Source organism: Microcaecilia unicolor, chromosome 12 (assembly GCF_901765095.1).
Source record: "Microcaecilia unicolor chromosome 12, aMicUni1.1, whole genome shotgun sequence".
Lineage (NCBI taxonomy): Eukaryota > Metazoa > Chordata > Amphibia > Gymnophiona > Siphonopidae > Microcaecilia > Microcaecilia unicolor.
In genome coordinates, this window is record NC_044042.1 from 24,247,436 (window position 1) to 24,270,833 (window position 23,398).

The window sequence follows — 23,398 nt, forward strand, 5'->3', positions numbered from 1 at the left end:
TTCACTTTAATTATGTTTGTTGTCCTCTTTGATACCTATATGTTTACTATTTTACTATTCCACTGTTTAATTGTATTTTACTGAACTGTAGCCTGCCCTATGGTCTTGTGTAAGCCACATTGAGCCTACAACTAGTGGGGAAATGTGGGGTACAAATGTGTTAAATATATAAATATATATTAGACTTAACCAGCTATGCGTTAGCGGCTCCAGAAACCCGGAAATTCAATGTCGGTGCCCAAACATGGCCCAGCTTTGAATTTCCAGGTGGTGAGCATAACGCTGGTCACTGCCAGCTGAATATTGGGCCCTTAAAGTGTACTGAAATTTTGAGCATAAATTTAGGCGTCCAGCCCTAGTAAATTTTCAAAAAGGCCAGCTTGGAAGTGTAAGTCTCAAAGTTTGAATATTGGCCCTGTGTATTTAAAGCTTCCTAGACTGAGTTTTGTCTGTAGCATTGGGCTTTGTGTTCAGTCTCACAGCCTGCTGTGTGACTGATGGTCCAAGACGCAATCTTCCCTCAAAGGTGGCAAAGGTGGACAGATCTAGTGAGAGTGTCAGGGCAGAAAGAGACATATTTTCAGTGCATTCTTTTCTAGCAAAAAAGGTGCCGGTACTCAAATGCTAGACCACCCTTCAGGGGTGAGGTGATCACTAAGGACCCATCCCACAATAGCCAGGCCCCCCCCCCCCCCCACAGAACCTGACAAGGCAGAATTGGTGTGTAGAGCCTGAGCTCTTTCATTAAAACTTGGAGTCCACGGGTCTATTGTAGCAGATAACGGAAAAGGTGCCAGCACTCAGTACCCCCTCAAAAAAAGCTCTGCATATTTTAAGGGTAATCACTCTACAGACCAAACTGACCTGAAACATACTCTGCGGGGGAGCCTGTCCAATGAAGTCATATGGAATTCTGAATTATCACTGCTGAATCGCACACTACACTGATACTGAAAAGAGAACATCCAGAGGTGGCCGGTTCCAATTCCATTGCTGCTCCTTGTTCAAGACACATTTCCTCAGGTACAAAATTAGATTGTGAGCCCTCCAGGGACAGGGAAATACCCAGTGTACCTGAATGTACTCACCTTGAGCTACTACTGAAAATGTGTCAGCAAAATCCAAATAAATAGGGGTGTAGACTGTAAAAGTAACACTGACTCCTAAAGGGCATACACTGCATTGATAAGAATTTATTTATTTATTTATTTGTGGCATTTATACCCCGCTCAATAGCAGGTTCAGTGCGGCTTACAAAGTGTGGTACAAGGTATCACAGAGATAATACAGGTTTGGGAACAATGTATCAACGAGATGACATAATTATATAGAGTAGGTTCAGTGCAGCTTATCAATGAAATGCACACTCCAAATAGCATTTGATTTGCCAAAGGTCTGCATCCTGGAAAAGCATGGATTTACCAATGGATTACACACTGCAAGGATGACATTGAAAAGGGGACAGCTTGTCAAAAGAGCTCACACTGCGGGAATGACACTGAAAGGTTCTAAGTTATCAAAGGCACGCACCGATTATACTGAAAAATGTGCAAATGTAGCACAGAAGTGCATACTGCCAGTGCCATCACGACATGATCACGGTTTACCACACTAGATGGATCATTTAGCACATCAGTTCAGCAACCTTTAACCCCATAACCACCACAAGCCCAGGTTCCACCTCTGGGGAGGCCGAAATTTCATGACAGCATCTGGCCTCCGGGAGTCTGGAAGAACAGGTTGGACTGTGGGAGCCTCCCTTCCCTCCCAGGGTCCCCTTGGAAGGCGGCAGCTACTGCAACGCAACCCTGGCCAGAGCACTGAAAACAGCAAACCCCACTGCCTCCGCAGCCACAAAAGCCACACAAAGGTGTGCATTGTAGCAACAAGTCGGTCACACCCTTCCTACCTGAGCCCTGCTGTCTCTTTCGGTTTGAGGTTTTTTTTTTTTTTTTTCTTTTACCTGGGTGCTGGTAATGGACTTATTACAGTTAAGCAGTGACAGGACTGAAGATAACAGGGAGACCATGTGACATCCCCCTGCTGCAGGCAGGGTAAAGGTGCACCAGCGTTCATAAAAAAAAAAAAAAAAAGGCAAGGTGGGGGAAGTGAAACATTGTTTTGCTTTATTGTAACCTACACAATTTCATCTGGTCAGGGCAAAACTCAGCCGCCCGTCTCGCCTTCCGGTTTTCTTTTGCCAACTTTTGTCGGCGGTGGATGGGGGGAAGTTTGTTCTGCTAAACTTAACTCTCCCGACCAGAAGCAGCAGTTCCTGGCAGAAATGTCTCGCAACAGGAGGGATTGGAGCAGCCTGTCCAGGTAAGTGTCTCTCTACTACTCACTCATTAACCCCTTCAGGGCCCCCCCGGGGAGGGAACCCAGCTGGAGAGGGCTGCGCGGATGACAGGGACCGGCGCTGGGACCAGTAAACAACTCTCTGCACACGACTGACCGGCATGTAAAGTGTTTTTAACCCCCTGCTGTCTCGCACGGAGACTGTTGTACCTCTCTCGTAGGCATGAGGTCGCGGGATTTTTTTCAGAGCTGGGGCTAAAGCAACGTGAAAAATATTCTCATCCTTTATGCTCTGCCCTTTTGGGAGAGGCAGGGCGATAGGAATGTGTAGTGTGTTTTCACAGTAAGCAAAGAAGACGGGAAAACTCAGAGCTGTAGTGCAGGGACACGTTTTCTATAGGGGATCCCACTATATCAGATAGTTTGTGATGGGTCAGAAACATAGGGGACCCAGCTCCTACAGGAACTAACATAATACATAGCAGGATTTCTACAGGGACTTCCACTGTATCGTTAGGGCAGACGGCCAGAGCCCCTAAAAGCTGAAGGAATGGCTGACCAGTGGCAGATACTGCAGTGTGTAAACAACTAGGGTTCAATTTCTGGGCCTGGCTTCTGCTCCCCTAGTGGGCTGCGGGATGTGTTCCCAGATGGTGAGGGAGTCCCACCATCTGGACACATATTGGCCACATTCAGAGTATATGAATCCCAGGCTTGTGAAGGACCCTGGCCAAGGACTAGCACTGCAATGGCTGGGCTAAAGCCAGATGAGTTATATAACAGGAGAACCCCCCCCCCCCCCCACCCCCAGAAGCTGCAAATGAAGACTTGAGGTGTCATAGTTCAATAGAGAAAAGGAAACTAGCATGACACCCTCCAAAAAAAAGAAATATCTGAGAGTTTTGCCGTGACTGTAGTGCCACAACTCATTTTCCGGGCAGGGTCTGGAATGGAACCCATTTCCTCCTGATTCCACATCAGGCACTAGTTAATCCACAAGAACAGCCAAGCTAGCAGGGTGTTCTCCACAAGGGGAAAAAAAAGTAAAACCTCCATTATGCAGTATTTTGCCACCAAAGCACTCACATTTCCACAATTTGGTGTAGAGCAGAGCCGGGGTAGGCTGTGTTTCAGAGTGTCCCTTTATGAAGAGGGAACGATTAGAAGCATAGAGAAACGTGACTTTCAGGGGGTTGAGCCAGAGTGCTCGCATATAGACCCTCCCTCGAAAACACATTAGAACTCAAAGCGGTTTACCAACCAAGAGGGTGGCAGTTTAGAGGGAATGAATATTATTTATGTCCCTCCTCTATGATTCTTCTCCGTCTCATAATAGATTTCGAGCCAGGAGTGGACTGAGAGTGGTCTGGGCACCCGGGCACTGAGGGAAGTCTAGGCCCCCACCCGGCCGCTGCCGGCACCCCACCTGCCGCCGCAGCCGATGCCCCGGGCCTGCTTGAGGGGTACTGGTAGTCTGTGGCCTCTACTGGGGGGCATGTTCTATCCTGCCCGCTGCGCTGCTGCTATTCCCTCGCCTGCCGGCACTGCCATGGTTTCAAAATGGCGGCAGAGTCTTCCCGTGGTAGTCTTGCGAGACTTCTGCAGAGAGTCTCGGGCGCCATTTTTAAAATACGGTGGTGCCGGGGGGGGGGGGGGGGGGGGGATAGCGGCAGCCCAGCAGGCCGGGCAGGAAAGAACATGTTCTCCCCCCCCTCCCATTGAGGCCACTAGATCACCAGTGGGGCATCCGGGCAGAGCGTCTGGGCCCTTGGGCACTGTCCAGTTGCCCGAAGGGTCAGTCTGCTCCTGTTTCCAGCAATTTAAGGCAAGATAGCAATACCATTGTCACTCTAATTAAATATAGACTGCATCCTTCCCTGCTGACCCCCTACCCTTGGACAAAAAGAGCTCCTGGGATTGACCCAGATAACAGATGGGCCTGGATTGTTTGTTATAGAACCTCCAAATCCCAGAGTGGGCAGAAGCAGGACCACAGCATGAGACTGTACAGTGTCTGGCGGATGCCACTGCACGTCACTCACCAGCCCCACAATACAAAGGAAGGTGGAGCTATAGCTTCAGAACCTGAAGCACAAGACCAATTTGTTCCTCATCTAGTTAATGACATCCAGCTGCACATGTGACCTGGGATTCCCCCCACTTTGTTATCACTGGGGTGGAGGTTTTTCTAGCCATTACAGAAGGGAAATTTTGCTCTTCATGAAACTGAAGCCATCGGTAAATGGCACAGCTAAAGCTGCGGTGGGATCTTTTTGGGAGGGGGATATGTACACTGTCAAAGAGAGATGCTGATTTCGGTGCACTCTGTCATGGAGTCTGTCTCAGGTCAGTGCCTTCCAATAAGTTTGATTGCCACATCCCATGACAGGAGCAAACCTCACTCTTAAGTCAGGATAGGTTGAGTACAAGCCGTGTCCCAGATTTACATCTTGTGCTTTTCTGAGTATTTGCATTATGCCAAACTGAGCATCCTCTGCAGTGGTTAAGCTGTCATTTATACAGGCCACATTCCAAGGTCTGAGTGGAAGTCTTTTGATCAGGCCTGTGATGCAAGAATAATTGAAACTATTTCTGTTATCTTTCTGTCACAATTTCCTGGTCTCCACCTGCATGAGGGATGTGCATTTGTTAGGGTGAATGTGGTTCACTACTGTGTCTTAACAATTTTAAGGGCCCTTTTAATAAACTGCATTAACCCCCCCTTTTACAAAGTCACGCTAGCGGCTACCAGTGCGGTAGTGCTAACACAGCCCATTCAAAGTGAATGGGTTGTGTCGGCATTATTGCATAGCTTTGTGAGTGTGTGTGTGTGTGTGTGTGTGTGTGTGTGTGTGTGGAGGGGGGGGGGGGTAAGTGCTAACGTTTGCTTAATGTGGTTAAAAAAAGGCTTTACTGTAAAATGCGTTAAAGTGTTTTGCAGTAATTTGCCTGTCAGCATGTGCTAATCACACACTATTTCTTTTTTGGTTATTTTTTCAGGGAGTACATAAGTACATAAGTATTGCCATACTGGGAAAGACCAAAGGTCCATTGAGCCCAGCATCCTGTTTCCAACAGTGGCCAATCCAGGTCACAAATACCTGGCAAGATCCCAGAAAAGTACAAAATATTTTATACTACTTATCCCAGAAATAGTGGATTTTCCCTAAGTTCATTTAATTACGGTCTATGGACTTTGCCTTTAGGAAGCCGTCCAAACCTTTTTTAAAACTCCGCTAAGCTAACCGCCTTTACCACATTCTCTGGCAACGAATTCCAGAGTTTAATTACATGTTGAGTGAAGAAACATTTTCTCCGATTCGTTTTAAATTTACTACATTGTAGCTTCATCGCATGCCCTCTAGTCCCAGTGCATTTCATGGGTGGGAAATGGACATGGAAGTGTGATCTAGCTAGCATGTTCTCAGTGCACGCTAACTGGATAAAGCCAGCTATGGAGGCATTAACTGCTTCTGTGTTTTTTTGCAAGTCTCGCACCCTAATAGACAAATTACCATGAGACCTGCAATTTTTTAAAGTCCTATTTTACTGCTATGTTAAAAATTAGCTTAGTGTGCGGGAAAGTCCAGCGTTAAAACACATTAAGCCCATTTCTTAACACAGTATAAGAGCATCTTAGTACCCACCACATACAATTAATTGTTGAAGGATAATTTTATCTTTTTGAACCAGGGGCGTAGCCAGACTTCGTCGGGAAGGGGCTCCAGAACCCGAGGTGAGGGGGCACATTTTACACCCCCCCGGTGCCGCCGACCCACCCGCCATTTTAACCCCCCCGCCAACATTTTTGACCCCCCCCTGCCACCACCACCACCACCTTTGAACCCCCCCCCCCGGCGCCAACCCTTTTGACCCCCTCTTCCCGCCGCTGCCAACCCTCCCCTGCTGCCGCCATCGGGTACCTTTGCTGGTGGGGGTCCCCAACCCCCCCCCAGCCAAAGTCCTCTTTTCCGGCGCAGCTGTGTTGCTGATCTGCAGGACGTCAGACTCGCAGAAACAGAAGCCTGCCCTTGCAGATCAGCAACGCGACCGCGCAAGCTTCTGTTTCTGTGAGTCTGACATCCTGCACGTACATGCAAGATGTCAGACTCGCAGAAACAGAAGCCTGCCATTGCAGATCAGCAGCGTGGCCGTATCGGAGAAGAGGACTTCGGCTGGCGGGGGTTGGGGACCCCCACCAGCAAAGGTACCCGACGGCGGTGCGGGAGGGGGGGGTCGAAGGGGTTGACGGCAGGGGGGCCAGGGCCAAATCTACATGGGGCCCATGCCCCCATGGCCCCGCGTAACTATGCCCCTGTTTTGAACACCTCAAAATGTGAAGCCATCCTTTTTCTTAACTCCTATAGGGCTCATTTTCAAAAGAGAAAAACATTTTAAAAGTGACATAAATCTGCATTTGGACATTTTGCTTGCCAAAACGTACAGATGACTATTTTCGAAACCTATTTGCTAAATGTTTTTCTAAGCTGTTTGTCCACAGTGCATTCAAATCACAATGGGGTGTGTTGCACGTGGGATTTGGGTGTTCCTAAGACTTGGACATTTTTCTGCCATAATGGTACAAACCAAAAACGTCCGGGGCTACAATTTAAACTTTTGGGTCTGGACCTGTTTTTATCATGACTAAGTCAGAAAAAGGTGTCCTAAATGTACAGATCAGTGGTGAGACCTTGTCTAGAATATTGTGTTCAGTTCTGAAGGCCAGCAGCCAAACAGTAGAGATGACCAAAGACCAGGGTGTAGCCAGAGTATATTTAAAAAGCTTTAATAAAGGGGGAGTGGCCAAGATGGCGGCACTGTGTAGACACTGAGAGCAGGTCGGAGTGAGAGCTGTTTTCCTCAATATGCCGCATAATAAAAGGAAAGTGTGGTAAAGACCATTCCCTCTATGGTTCGAATGCCACCCTTGGTCGCGCAGCCTATCGACTGCTTCATCATCGGAACTCAACGTGTTCCAGGGTTGTTAGCCACGTGGTGAGGCTAGAGGTAGGAGAATCAACCGTTTTGGGGCATGAAACATTTCTTTCGCCCCCGGCATTTTTGGTTCCTCCACGTCTGGTGTCAGCGTCTGCTCGGGGTGAGGCGATGCCCACTGCTGAAGTAGTTGCTGGGATTGTTGCTGAGGAGTGGACGCTCTTGGCCCGAGTAAGGAGACATCAGGAACTATGGAGATTACACAGTATCCCATGGAGGTTACACTCGAGCAGATTTGGAAAATGATGGAAAAATTGGATGTTGTGTCTACCAAACCTCTGGAGAGGTAAATGCTCTGGGGAGGAAGATTAGACTAAAGCAGTAGAACAGGTTTAACGTGATTTTTCATCTCAAGTTAATCAAATGCAAAGGGAATTAAAAAGATTTTAAGGTACCTGTTGTTAAAGATATCCTTGCTATGCATAGAAAAATTGAAAAAATTGAGAACTATAATCTCAGGCTGCTGAACGTTCCAAAGACCCCTGATTTATTCAAGAGGTATTTGGTTGAAATTCTGAAAGATTCCCCAGAAGCTGTTCCCCCGATAAATAAAATATATTATTTACCCATATCCTCAAAAAAAATTCTTATGGTGAATTGCAGGGTAATGGTAACCTGAGGCCACAGTTGGATTGGAACAACATGTCGGCTATTCTTGAAGAATGTGTATCTGGAACATCTGAAAGAGATACTTTGTTGGTTTCTTTAATATTTGAGCAAGATCTTAATGCAATTTTGAAATTCTATTTCCATCATGCATCCGAGTGATTTCTTGGAAAAAAGATCTGGATCTATCCCGATGTCACAAAAACTACCCAAGAAAGAAGGAAGTTGTTTCTAGCAATGAGGAAAGAGACTAAAAATTTGGGTGCAACAGGCATACCCATGCAAATGTGTGGTTAAACTTGGAGGAACCAAATATGTCTTACTACTACTACTACTTATCATTTCTAAAGCGCTACTAGACGTACGCAGCGCTGTACACTTGAACATGAAGAGACAGTCCCTGCTCGACAGAGCTTACAATCTAATTAGGACAGTCAAACAGGACAAACAAGAGATAATGGAATATTAAAGTGAGGATGATAAAATAAGAGTTCTGAATAAGTGAATAAGGGTTAGGAGTTAAAAGCAGCATCAAAAAAGTGAGCTTTTAGCTTCTTCACCCTGGAGTAATTGAGAGCTTTTCTGAATATGAAGAAGTCCATTTGAGCGTTTTTCTGATATTACATTATGACAATTTAAGTGTGGGGTGGGGGGGGGGGGGCTCTTTTCACAGTGTGGTACCTTTTGTGATTTATTTCAGATCTTAAAAAATATTTCTTCTTTTTTTCTTTTCTCCTGCTATATCCTCTCCTCCGCCTTTTATGGTCTAAGGAAGATTTGAGAATGTTTTCCTGTAGTATGATGGATTTCCTCTTGAGCAATGTTTCTTCTGTGTTTTGCTTGTGCAAGAGTGATCTTATGTTATTATTTGAGAAATGAAAAAAAAAAGTTTTAATAAACTAATTGACATACAAATCATGCAACAAATTACATGACCTTCAACAAGACCTCGACATGGGTCATGTTTTGGGGGTAGTGCCTGCTCCAGGAGTTATATATATCAAAGAGAGGAAAAACGCAGATTTCCTTCCACAAAACTATGTATGTACAGTACGATGCTGATTATTCGGACTATTCTCGGCAAGGGGTGGTCCGGATAAACATAAATCTGGATGAAATATTAAAATTGCTCACCAGAAGGATACGGCACAGTCTGAAGCTGGATAGAAAGAAGGCCCTGCGAAGCTTCACTGAGTAGCACGTGTCTCATATTGATGCACATGCACGTAAAGGTGACCACGAATGGAGCGCAGGCACTCACAATATAGTGAATCTTTGCGGGGTCTTCTTTCTATCCACTTCCGGATGGTTCCGCATCCTTCTGGTGAGCAATTTTAATTTTTCAACTATCTGTGGGAAATGGAGACTTGGGGGGGGGGGGGGGGCTGATACCGGTCCAGATAATTGCACATCTGGATAATAGGCGTTGTACTGTATATGTATGTCAAATTGTGGTGTGCAAAGAGCAAGACCCCAGCATTTATCCTCCACTCAAAAGTGATCAGTGAGAGAAAGTCTGCATCAGAAATAATTTCAGATTTAAGGACCTAAATATGTCTACCTTAGAGGACAAGAGACATAGGGGATATAATAGAGACATTCAAATACGTATACCTCAGAGGTATTATTAAGTAATGGTCAAGAACTAAATCTCTATCAATGGAATGAACTTTCAGAATAAGGAGTCATGAAAATGAAGTTCCAAGGAGGTAGACTCAAAAATATCAGGAATAGTTTTTGCCCACAGAAAGAGAGGAAAATGCTTGAAGTGCCCTCCCACACTAAATTGTGGGAAGATAAAACAATACCTTTAAAAAGATATAAATAGGATGGAATTGGTCCAGAGGGCAACTACTAAAATGGTCAGTGGTCTTCGTCATAAAGCATATGGGACCAGACTTAAAGATCTCAATATATATACTTTGGAAGAAAGGCAAGAGATGGGGAGCTATGATAGAGGCGTTTAAATACCTCCAAGGTAAAAATGCACAGGAAGTGAGTCTCTTCCAACTGAAAGGATGCTCTGGCATAACATGAAGGTGCAAAAGGATAGACTCAGGAGTCATCTAAGGAAATATTCCTTTACAGAAAGGTTAGTGGAAACATGGAATGGTGGAGGAGGTGGAGACAGTGTATCTGCATTCAAGAAAGCATGGGACAAGCACAGAAAATCTCTAAGGGAGAGGAAGAGATAGGGTAGAGATTAGTAGATGGTATGAATGGGCAGACTTGTTCAGCTGTATGGTCTTTGTCTGCCATCATTTTCTCTGTTTCTCTATAGAAGGTCATAGGATACACCCAAAAGATTCTTAGTTGCAAATAGTGAAGGGATAGCGGAAGTATGACCTACTAGTACCACAAGCCATGGGGGTAGCCAACGGGTAACCTGCACACAGCAGTATGCGATTGCAATGCGCTTTCAAAAAGATTTCCAAAATGCCACTGGAGTGACTTTCATGGACTAATCATGGTTAAAAGTCAAATTTCAATAAGCATGGGGAAGCCAGATGTTTTGGACAATGACATAGCTATGCTAGGTGTGTGGATCAGTAATAAGACACTTAAGGGGACCTTGGTATTGGATTTCATGTTGGTTTGGTAGGAAAGATAGACAAAGATGACAAGGCCTGACACGCTCTACCAGTGGAAGTGGTACCAGTGTAGATCTCCAGTCTGACACATTCAGGGCATGCTTAGCACTGCTACACAGAGCAGTGGTAGGAAAAGGTTGAATGTTCAAGCTAAGAAAATTGGGGAGTAGGGAGCTGGTGTTGAGTTGCGAATGGACTTTGATATGCTTTTCTACGTGTAGTGGAGGAACTCGCATTAGGAAGACTAGATGTAGCAGGCTGGTGTCTTTCTGCTGTCAATCGCTGCTACTATTTCTTCTCCCCTAACAGCCTTGCCAGGCAAAGGACCCAGGAGGATGAGGAGGAACAGGAGCGGGAGCAACGCAGGAGGAACCGAAACTTAAGCTCAACCACAGATGTAGACACCAGTGTCTCTGTGAGCCTTCCAGCCACGGAACAGCAGAAAGCAGAGGAAAGGTAGGCCACAGCATTAACTAAACCTTTATAGCAGAGTTTTACACTAAGCTTAGACTCTCCTTTGTACCCATTAACGTTTGTGTTGTCTGCTGAAAATCCTTTTAAAGGTAGCACAACATATAGTACAGCAGGTAGAAACACCAAGAGGTTCAGCTACTTGTCAGTCTCAGTTCTATACCATGTCTCTAATTCATGCTTCCCTCTGATGCAGATAGAACAGATGACTGAGGCACTTCTAGCTGGTCTGATCTTCATAACAGCTATTATAATCTAGGCAAAGTTATCTCATATATGCTAATTCTGGCTGTTCTGAAAACCAGACCTATTAAGGGTGCTTCTGCCTCTAGGACTGGGTTGTGGCTTTTGTTTATTTTATTTTTTTCTATTGATTTATTTGACTTGCTTGATCGCCTTTTGACAGCAAAAAGTCCATCAAGGTGCTTTACAAGTGAAAACAGCTTAAAGTTAGGCATGGTTTATAGAATAGTGCTTACGCCCGGGAATCATGCCTGTGTTTCGGAGCGAAAAGACCAGGAGTGGGAACAGAGTCAAGCTCTTCGAAAAAGACCAGAGATGCTGGTTGTAGATAGTAAACTTTAATAAAAGATGACTCAACAAGGTACCATGTTTCAGCACAAGGGGTGCCTTCTTCAGGAGTCTTGTTAGCTGGATCCTCAATTTGTGAACTCTAAAAGGTAGTGGTCTTTAGAAAGACCTTTTGTGGTGGTGTTCCATAGCGGTTCAGAAGCAGCAGCATTCATCTCCACCACAAAAGATCTTTCTAAAGACCACTACCTTTTAGAGTACACAAAGTGAGGATCCAGATTTTTATACGCAGATAGCAAGACTCCTGAAGAAGGCACCCCTTGTGCCGAAACATTGTACCTTGTTGAGTCATCTTTTATTAAAGTTTACTATCTACAACCAGCATCTCTGGTCTTTTTCGAAGATCCTGACTCTGTTCCCACTCCTTGTCTTTTCGTGTGATTCTCCATGGGATATCGGTTTTCTTTCCACTCCTGTGGTTTTTATGGAGCAGCCTTTTTGTACCAACTGAAACATGGTGTAAATGTACATGCTTAAATTAGGTGTCTATCCCTGTTATTCTGTAACAAATTAAGAATTCTTCCATTATTCTCATGATCCTCCCATTTCCACACCCCTTTTTTCAGATTGGGCGTAAATTTTAGGCACGGATCCCATGTCTAAATTTACACACAAATGCCAATTAAATCTAATTAGTGCAGATAATTGCTTGTTAAGCCAAGTATTGACACTAATTAGCTTCTTATTCAATTACATTGTATGCGCAAATTGGACACACGCCCAAATTTGCATACACAAGTTTTGGCAACTTTTATAGAATTAGGAGGAATATGTGGAACAAGATCCAGAATTTGACTAAAACACTTTGAGAGAAAGATAGGTCACCTCCATCGCTTTTTGAGATTGGTTTGTGTCTGGACATGCTAGATTCAGATTTGCTTGGATCATCAGAGCACCTTTTGATCCCATTTTGTTTAAATCCAGATTTACATCATTTATTTTGGATTTCTGAAACCTTTTTGCAGGTTTCTGCCATATTAAGATGGAACAAAGGATGGTATCTTTGACTTGTCAAAACTTATCCAAACTGGGCAAACTTGCAGGTTATGGATAGTCATTCATTAAGAAACAGCTGGGATTTACACGCATTGGTTCAAAACTTGTCCTGGTTCAACTGTAATGATCTAACTCCTTCCCCCTTCTCCCACACTTTTGATTAAATGCAAGCTATTTTTCCTGTCCTCGTAATGTTCGCTATGCTAATAATGAAGGAAGGGGTTTCCACATCTCTTGAACCTAGGAGTTAGGCATGGAAACCCTTGAGATGAGACTACAACCACTATTTAATGAGTTTCTTTGTATTAGGGTACAGGTCTTGGAAGATCCCGAGCCTCAAGAAACACCAAGTGCCCAGGACGATGACCAAGAGTTCCTGGAGATATTGAAGAAGAGGGAGGAGAGGAGGCAGAAACGGCAGGTGGAGATACTGCAATGCTCAAAAGATGAGCAGCAGAATGGGGACTTAGAATCTGGAGGTGAGCAACGGGATGCTTTAGAACCAAAGACCAGAAAGAAGGAAGAGAAGCATGTGGGAGAGCTGAAGAGTGGGGAGAGCGAACAGAGACCTGGTGAGCAGCAGCAGGCAGAGGAACCGAGAAGTGGAGGAAGAGTGCTGAAACTAAATGAGCAGCAGCATGTGGGAGAGCAAAAGAGTGGAGCAAGAGAACAGAGACTAAACGAGCAGCAGCATGTGGGAGAGCAGAAGAGTGGAACAAAAGAGCAGAGACTAAACGAGCAGCAGCAGCAGCATGCAAGAGAACAGGAGAGTGGAACAAGAGAGAAGAGTCTAAACAAGCAGAAGTATATGGGACAGCTGAAGACTGGAGGAGGAAGAGACCAGAAATTAATTGAGCAGCAGCATGTGGGAGAACAGGAGAGTGGAACAAAAGAGCAGAGACTAAATGATCAGATGTCTGCAGGACAGCTGAAGAATGGAGGAAGAGAGCAGAAATTAAATGAGCAGGTGCATGAGGGAGAGCAGAAGAGTGGAACAAGAGAACAGACACTAAACAAGCAGCAGCATGCAAGAGAACAGGAGAGTGGAACAAGAGAACAGACACTAAACAAGCAGCAGCATGCAAGAGAACAGGAGAGTGGAACAAGAGAACAGACACTAAATGAGCAGATGTCTGCAGGACAGCTGAAGAATGGAGGAAGAGAGCAGAAATTAAATGAGCATGTGGGAAAGCAGAAGAGTGGAACAAGAGAACAGAGACTAAGTGAGCAGGAGCATGTGGGAGAACCTAAGGGTGATGGAGGAAAGCAGAGACTAAACAAAGAGAATTATGTGAAACAGCCAAAGAGTGATAGAGAGTCAAAAGAAGAGAAGCATCAAGATAACAAACCAAAGGAGAAGTATGATCCATCAGATGCAAGGAACAGTGGAGATACCGCTGTGCTATCCACACCCGTAAGTCTTCATCTATACACATTTTGGGGGGTCTGGAGGGAAGGAGAAAGGATGGGAATGGAGGGGTACATTTCTTCATTATTTAACCCAAACCCCATACACTATTGTCTGGCCTTTATGGATGAAATATAACCCTTTCATTATATTATCCTGGTATGGTATATTTCAACGGGTCCATATAACGTACCTCATTCTCTACCACCTGTCCTCCAAAATGGTTTCACAGATTAGTATTCAAATGTTAACCAGCCTACCTGGCTCAAAACTGTGCACTCTCTCATCACAGAGAAAGACCCCCCCCCCCCCCCCCCAACCAAGCCAAGAGTTTTGTGCTTCGACACTGCATGAGTGAAAGCGCGTACCCTTGTCCAGGTTACCTCCCTCAATACTTGTGGGAGATCAAGTAGGATCATTGGCTGATTATTGCAGTCTAGCACTGTGGCCTATATAGCACTGAACAATTGCTTTAGCTAGTGAAACAAGTAACTGGCAGTTGCGTACCCCTGATGCAGGCAGAGGCCGAAACACGGTCATGTCGGGTGTTTGTTTTTTCAGTACATTCGCTGGCATACCATCCTGTTTCTGTTATGGTTTGTGTGATCCAGCTCATTAACTCTGGGCTCTTGTGCTTGGCACAGGGAGGCTGGGTCATAGAGCACCTAAAACCCTAGTCCTGACCTCAGTTACAGCCCCAATCTTCTGTACTGCTGGTAATCAAGGAGGGTTGCTGGGCCCTCTCACAATGCTATAGCAGCAGCAGGGAGCAGGTCCATAAAGAGAGCTTTCATCTGTCAAACATTAGACTGTGTCCTTCCAGTTGTACGCTTCTGATCAGCTCAGTACATAAAAAAAGGCTGGAAATGGACCACTTCGAAAGCTATGACAGCAACTCCTGAATCTAGAGCTGCCACCTCAGCCAAATCACTCCAAACAGACCGATCCAGTCCTCCTGCCTTAGCTCCATTTCATGCATGGAGATGTAGTCAGGGGCGTAGTCTGGGCCCAAGATGGGTGGGCAGAAGAACTCCACCCTGTCCCACAAGTGATTTAGTACATAAGTATTGCCACACTGGGACAAACCAAAGGTCCATCAAGCCCAGCATCCTGTTTCCAACAGTGGCCAATCCAGCTCACAAATACCTGGCAAGATCCCCAAAAAGTACAAAAACATTTTATACTGCTTATCCCAGAAATAGTGGATTTTCCCCAAGTCCAATTTAATAATGTTCTATGGACTTTTCCTTTAGGAAGCCATCCAAACCTTTTTAAACTCTGCTAAGCTAACAGCCTTTACCACATTCTCTGGCAACGAATTCCAGAGTTTAATTGCACGTTGAGTGAAGAAACATTTTCTCCGATTTGTTTTAATTTTACTACTTTGTAGCTTCATCGCATGCCCCCTAGTCCTGGTATTTTTGGAAAGCGTGAACAGATGCTTCACATCTACCCGTTCAACTCCACTCATTATTTTATAGACCTCTATCATATCTCCCCTCAGCCGCCTTTTCTCCAAGCTGAAGAGCCCTAGCCGCTTTAGTCTTTTCTCCTAGGGAAGTTGTCCCATCCCCTTTATCATTTTTGTCGCCCTTCTCTGCACCTTTTCTAATTCCACTATATCATTTTTGAGATGCGGCGACCAGAATTGAACACAATATTCGAGGTGCAGTCGCACCATGGAGCGATACAAAGGCATTATAACGTCCTCAGTTTTGATTTCCATTCCTTTCCTAATAATACCTAACATTCTATTTGGTTTCTCTCCCTCTCTTGCCTCATGCCATATGGTCTCTCAAACATCCCCCTACCCCGCATACCTTTTAAATAGCAGATTTTCACTGGCAGCAAGCAGCAACTAATACACACTGCTCATGTTGGCCCCACAGCCTTCCCACTTATGCAGCTTCCTATTTCCGCATAGGCGGGAATACATCAGAGGGAAGGGTGTGGGGCCAGTGCGAACAGCACGTATCAGTTGCTGCTCGCTGCAGGCGAAGATCTGCTATTTACAAGGTATGCAAGAGGGACAGTTGTTGGGAGTTCTCAGCTGGTGGGACTTGGGCATCCCTGCCAGCCACATCATGCGTGTGCTGCCACCAAGTGGCTAATTCACTGGATGTAGTTCTGATTTTCCATAAGACAAGTAAGAAGTGGGGCAGACCCAGGACTAGATCAGTCTCCTTGGGTTGTCCTGAGCAAGGATGCAACTTCCACCTATTCTAAAGGCCAAGTTCACTATTACAATGACAGCATTACCAGAGAACACCTTCTAATCTTCACTATTTATTCTAAAAAAAAAAAAATCAAAAACCTTCAAAGGTTACCAATTCTAGCTGAGTCTGCACCACTGTCTCTTAATTTTCTAAAACGTTCTATCAAGGTAATGATCTGGGGCAGTTGAGTGACGAGACTGTCCAGATGTGTTTATTAGAACCATACCCTTATCCCCTGGGCTCTTTCTTCCTAGAGATGATGACCCAGCCCCTTCCTTCCACCATCTCTGGGTCTAACCCGGCAGGTGAAATGCATGGCTGCTGCAAGAGAGGCACATTGCCAGCCTTATACCCCCTTCAATTAACTTTCGGGCCCCTAGGATCCACCCATGACATTCTGATAATTAAACAACACAGTCATAATCACCTCAATGTAATCTCTCCCAGAATGATCCTATAAGAACACATAATTGGACATCACATATTAAATTGGACATTTCACATATTAAACTTTATTTCATATATATACATAATGAGGATAATTGAGAAAAGCCATTTACCTGTGATGCACTTATGGTTCATTGAGATTGTGTGGCTGTCAGAACCTATTATACTGCCTTAATGTCATTCCTAGAAGTTACCACCCTTAGCAGCTGTCTGATCTGCCTAATGGTTAAGCCGGCCCTGATGGGACAGCAGAAAATTGTGCTACTGCATATCCTATATAATAAAACGCACCTCCAACATTCTGAAGCTGACTGCATGGCTGAGGCATTCCTGCTGTCTGTATCCGTCTCCTGAATTGACATCACGTACTTCCGGGTTCGTCACAAGCAGAAGTGACCAACCACACGAGGTTTCTCGGCTTCAGAATGTTGGAGGTGCATTCTATTAAATAGGATTGGTCGGTTCCTTGAAGCACAGCCAGAACTCAGTGTCCTGCACAGTAACGCTCGGACACCAGAGAGAGAGGGGGGGCCTGACACCAGAGAGGGGGGGAGGTATCTGTCACACACACACTCTCTCTCTCACAGTCAATGTCTTTCTCACTCTCACACGCTGTCTCTCACACACTCTATGTCTCACACTGTATCACATTCACTCTTTATGTGTCACACAGTCACTCACACACTCTCTTGGTCTCATACACTCAGTCTCACAGAGAGTCTGTGTCTCACACACACTCTCTCGCACACACTGTATCTGTGTGAAACACACTCTCTCTCTCTCACACTGTGTCTCACATACACACTTGCACACACTCTCATTCTCAAACACACTCTCTCTCTCTCTCTCTCTCTCTCTCTCTCTCACAGACACACTCACACCCAGACTCACTCTCTCTCTCTCACACACACACTTGCACATTCACTCTGTCTCTCACACACAGTCACTCTCACATACACTCTCTCAAACATACACACTCCGAGGAAAACCTTGCTAGCGCCTGTTTCATTTGTGTCAGAAATGGGCCTTTTTTTTTACTAATGATATAATATTTCTAAGATGCTGAATATTGAGGCTCAATCAGTTACACATTTTAAGTCTCTTTTAAGTTCAAATGCATCTCCCACCCTGGACTCTTGGGGGGAGGGGGAGGGCAGAGAAGAAGTGGTATGTAAAACACTGGAAATTCCTTTTAAAATGATCTCCAAATAGGAACCTTCCTGTGTGATCCCCATTTACAATGAAGCTGGTAAAACTGCAGTTGTTAGGGCTTATTCTGCCTCTCTTGTCTTATGTCTGTCACTTTTTCATCTTTCCTGTCTTCCTTTGTCCCCTGTCTTTCTGCATCTTCACCAACAAAATACCAATAGGAAAATATATAAGGCCCTTATGTTCTTTCATCTAATTTCTAACCATCTTATTATCCCTTCTTTGGAGAGCTTTTATGAGACCTGTAGAAGCACACTGCAATTTAGCTCTGCAAACTAAGACTATTTCAACACATCCTGATTGCTGACTTTTTGTTCGTAGGACTGTCTCGGCCAGCGCATTGACTTATTGTCTTGTTTTCTGCAGGCAAATGAGAGAGACCATAGCGCGAAGCAGTTAAACAAGCAGATGTCTCTGGAAGGACCCGCCAGTCCCCTGAGCCCAACCCAGAAATACAGGTCGCAGGTCTTCGTCAGGTAAAGGACGCTATCCATTGGCTAAGTGAAACATTCCTGGCAAATCCAAAAAATTAGGTAATGTTATCAGTTCTAGCAAGCCATACAAGCATATCATAGTGAGGTCAGATTTGGTGTGGCATTGGCGTGGACTTTAATTAGCCAAATAGGCTTTGAAACCTAAGTCAAGTTTTTCGGTATATTTATGAACGATCTTGATCATGCAATAGTGGACTGGATTGCTTGTAGGTTGTGTTGGTATAAAAGGTGTTAAAGCCAGGATAGGTTCTGGTTTTCTCCATGTCCCAATATGGTTCCCAGAACAGCCCACAATAGGGATTGGTGAAACCGAAAGCATTCTTTAATCTTTAGGGATAAGCCTACCAGCTATTGTCCTAATGATTTTCTGACAGCCACAAAATGAGCTGCAGGTCTGGCATCATTTCCAAAGAGCTGGCCATTAAATTCAAGTTTTATTCTCCCTGCTTATGACGGAGGGCTTGCCCTGGCTATGGAAATTCTTTCCCCTCTTGTGAGCATGGTAACAAGAAAGCTTGGGCAGCTGATGTGTATCCGTCAGTGCCGTGACATAGGACAGCCTGGTTACTGCACACAAGGGTTAGTATTATCCACTGGACTTGAGGTCCTTTGTTACCACTCCAGCCCCGTGAAAAGCTACTCAGTAAGGCACTGACTCCCATGACGTCTGATAAAACTGAATAAGGCCGTTATGCCAGTCGGCTCCAGTTACAGAGCTGAACTTCATGTTTTAATTTATGAATAATTTGACCACCTCATATTCAATAATCAGCATTTAAAAAAACAACAACTTTGAGCAATAATCAAATAAACTTTGAAAAAGAAACATTCAAAAACAGAGAATTATTATTATTATTATATATATTTTTAATGAAATACTGCTCTGGAATTGAATTCCATGGATGCAGCGGCCTCTCTCTCAGAGAGGGTGACGTAGTGGGGTTGCCTGTGGATTCCCACAAAATTTACAAATAGAAATCGGAATCTTTTTCTTTTTGTAATCCGTGTTTTCCAACACAGCACCAATAAAATGTTATTCATATTACAGGAAGGACCAATGTAACCTTGTATGGTCTAGTGGTTAGAGCTGTGACCTTAGCCATCTCAAGCCGTTTCAGCGATTCCCGTGCGGCAATGCTGACGAAGTCCATTCAAAGTGAATGGGCTTTGTCAGTATTGCTGCGCCAGGAATCGCTAGCGCGGCTTAGTAAAAGGGGCCTGTTATCTCCTCCTGCTCTCAATCTAGTGCCAAACTCTGCCATGGATTTGACAAAATCGCTCCATCTCCTTCTACCTTAGTACAATTAATTGTAATTGGGGAAATATTAACTTCCCTGCTCAGATTGGAATGCATTGCATCATGTGAATTAGAAGGGAGGCAGCGTTGGCAACCTGACATTCCATTCCATGTTTCTAAAGTATTTTAATTGCTTTTGGCTTCCTTGCATGCATAGAATGTTAGTCTATAAATGCAAATTCTTACTTAATAAGCATCTATGGTTCGGTATTTACTCTGTGCAAGTATCTGTGACTCTAAATGAAAGTTCAGAATCGGTGCAAGACATTCTGAAATGGAACTTGATTAAAGGGGCAAACCTCCTTCCTCCCTCCCCCCACTCCACCTATGAATAGGGAACAGAGTTGCAATTTATAGGTCAACTTCAATTTAGATGCTTGGAAGAGCCGAAGGAGTGGGGGAAAGAGGACGATCAAACAAAAAGAAGATGGATGGATGGATGATATCTGACAGTGGACTGGACTGGACATCCAATGTGCAGTACACATGGTTCAAGACAGGAAAGGACCTCGGGCAAGCAGGATGGATTCTACCACTGGCTCCGATGGTCTCTAAAGACCATACGGTGCAATGATGATGATGGTGTAGCTAAGCAGGTTCTGAAAGTGTCATCAGTGAGCCTACAGTAATATGCCAGTGGTCTTTTCCCCATCTTACTGCCCTTCATCCTTTCCAACCCAAATATGGCTGTCTGGAGCAAGGAGTGGTCGGAAGAATTCACATCCCCAGCTTGCCTTTCAAAATACTAAACATGCATCTGTAAAGTGTACCAAGAGGTGCATTTTCAAAGCATTTAGACTTACAAAGTTCTTTAGTAACCTATGGAACTTTGTAAGTCTAAGTGTTTTGAAAATGAGCCCCATCATGTGTACCAAGTTGCACTGTATTTTTTTTTCCAGTCCCGTTCGTTTATTAATCCCAAAGCCTACACATGGCGCTTTGGTGTACACGGCACAGTAAAAATATTCCAAAAGCAAATTGTTTTGTTTCCATTTTAATTATTGAGCAAGGAAGCTGGATTAAGACAAACACCCTGTTTTAAACTGGATACCATAGGGGCTGAGTGTAGACATTAACTCATGTGGTACACATGGGTGTACAGTACATTAAATGGTATTAGGGCCGTTAGGTATTTTTCCAAAATGTACAGAAGAAAACTGGGGATTTTAACATGCATAATGTGAGAAATTCACTGCCAGGTCCACAGCAGTGTAGAAGGGTTACTCAAGAGGAGGGGGGAAGAGGGGTTGGTGGTTGAGAGGCTAGGATAGGGGAGGGCAGACTTTTATACGGGGTCTGTGCCGGAGCCGGTGATGGGAGGCGGGACTGGTGGTTGGGAGGCGGGAAATACTGCTGGGCAGACTTATACGGTCTGTGCCTTGAAAAAGACAGGTACAAATTCAAGGTAAGGTATACACATATGAGTTTATCGTGAGCAGACTAGATGGACCGTGCAGGTCTTTTTCTGCCGTCATCTACTATGTTACTATGTTACTATGTAATGCCAGTTTTGCAATTTACAGACAGTTTTTTTTTCTTTCTCTCTCTTTTTTTTTTTTAAGCAACCGTAGCAAGTACCTGCAATTTTAAAAGATAGGAGGTAACAGTTCTGTGTTTGTGTCTGAAGAGAATGAAAGTGGTAGCACAGACCTGTGCATGAACCAGAATGTTCTGCACATAAATATCAGCCTCGCAAAACTTTTATGGGCAAAATCATTTTTGTAAGGCTAATATTCTGGTTCATGTACAGATGTGAGCTGGCACTTTCATTTCCCGCAGCCATCCATATTCGAAGAATAGTAATGTAGCCAGAGAGCGGATTTTAGGTGAGCCTAAGGGGGAAATGGGGGGGGGGGGCACAAAATGTCCTCTCCACCTCGCCCTGCCCCCAGCCTCAAGATGCTCCCTCCCCCTCAAACTACGCTTTTAAAAGAAATTATGATGACCTGAGCTGGCAGGGATCCCCAAGCCCTCGCCCTGAAGGCATCCAGAAACATTAGTGCTCAGCGTCCTAAGCTGCCAACACTGGTAACCCTGTGCATATTCAGTCTCTGCGCATGTGAGTAAACTGAGCATGCACAGAGTACCAGCGTCAGCAGCTCAGGAAGTAGCCACTGACTGCCAAACTGAGCACAGGTGTTTCTGGGCACCTTCGGGGAGATCTTCAGTTAGCAGGGGTTAGGGATCCCTGCCAGCTACTGCAGCAGCGTGCTGCTTTGGGTGTGCCTGTGCCCACCGAGTCCCACCCGTGGCTATGCCACTGCTGCAGAAGCTTTATGCACATGTGTGTGGCAGGTTTTCCCTGATTAGCATTCATGTTCCCCACTCTTTCATTATTTTCTTATTAATCCACATTAAGCTACGCGCAGCCATTGGTACGTGGCTCTACCATGTGGCTTTCTTCATCCTCTTCTGTGTTTGTTGACTGAATATAAGGCCTGGCTGATGTTGTCATAACTTATACTGAGAGTTTCGTAGATCTTTTCCATTATTATTATGTCCTCATAGAATGAATTTCCTGTGTCATCTGTTTGGCTAGTATTGAAGCGGTACCTTTTCTAACCTCAATATTGCTTCTGAAATCCTGGATCTGCAAGCAGAGCTACTTTTATACTGTCAATTCTCTCAAAATTGTTTTTTTGGGGGAAGGTTCTTTGAGACTGTCATCTTTGTTTTGACCAACAGGTTTCCTTTAGTGATTCATTCCCGGGGGGGGGGGGGGGGGGGGGGGGGTTCAGCCCTTTGTCAAATTAGGGCCCTTTATCCCCACTTAGATACTTCTGCTTTAACCGCTGTGACTTTTTCTTTGTTAGTGTCTTCAATTTCCTGATACATTTTATACAATGGTTTTCTTCTACTTTTTCCTCTTCAACGTGTGCAAAATACAGCTATTAAACTCATCGCAGGTGCTTGTAACTTGATTCAGTTATGCTGCTTCCTAGCTGCTCATTGGTTACAAATTACCTACCAGATCAGATTTAAGGTGTTAATTCTAGCTCACTATGAGGTCTCAAAGACAGAACCACCTAGTTCTCCCTCCGCCTGCTTCTGCTAGATTTAAGACTATCCGTCAGGCCATTTTTTTTATTTTCTAGCCCTGGCCCTCTGTAATGCATTCCGACTGAAACTGAACGCAGAGAAAACTCAATGCCTCATACTTACCTCCCAATACAACATGAACAAATTTACCGCTATCAACACACCTAAACTAAATCTGCCAATCGCTGAAACTTTAAAAATCCTCGGAGTCACTATTGACCGCCACCTAACACTGGAGACTCACGCGAATAACACAACCAAAAAGATGTTTTACTCCATGTGGAAACTGAAAAGAATAAAACCATTCTTCCCAAGGTCCGTATTCCGCAGCCTAGTGCAATCACTTGTACTCAGCCACCTAGACTATTGCAACTCACTATACGCAGGCTGCAAAGAACAAATACTGAGGAAACTTCAAACAGCCCAGAATACAGCAGCCAGACTCATTTTCGGAAAACCAAAATACGAAAGCGCAAAACCCTTGCGTGAGAAACTACACTGGCTCCCACTCAAGGAACGTATCACCTTTAAGGTATGCACCTTGGTTCACAAAATCATCCACGGTGAAGCTCCTGCATACATGTCTGACTTAATAGACCTGCCACCCAGAAACGCTAAAAGATCATCCAGAACTTTCCTCAATCTCCACTTCCCTAATTGCAAAGGCGTAAAATACAAAGTACTGCATGCATCAACCTTCTCCTATATGAGCACGCAGTTCTGGAATACACTACCACGCA

General features: G+C 44.6%; 1 protein-coding gene across 1 annotated transcript in view; it reads left to right on the top strand.

Annotated features, from left to right (window-relative positions):
- Window positions 1–1,822: 1,822 nt before the first annotated feature.
- LAD1 (ladinin 1) overlaps window positions 1,823–23,398 on the top strand; it is a 47,310-nt gene continuing 25,734 nt past the window's right edge. The window contains exons 1-4 of the mRNA XM_030220403.1: window positions 1,823–2,322; window positions 10,800–10,946; window positions 12,858–13,962; window positions 18,195–18,304. Coding sequence (XP_030076263.1) covers window positions 2,285–2,322; window positions 10,800–10,946; window positions 12,858–13,962; window positions 18,195–18,304 — 1,400 coding nt within the window. The 5' untranslated portion in view covers window positions 1,823–2,284. The remainder of the gene's footprint in view (window positions 2,323–10,799; window positions 10,947–12,857; window positions 13,963–18,194; window positions 18,305–23,398) is intronic.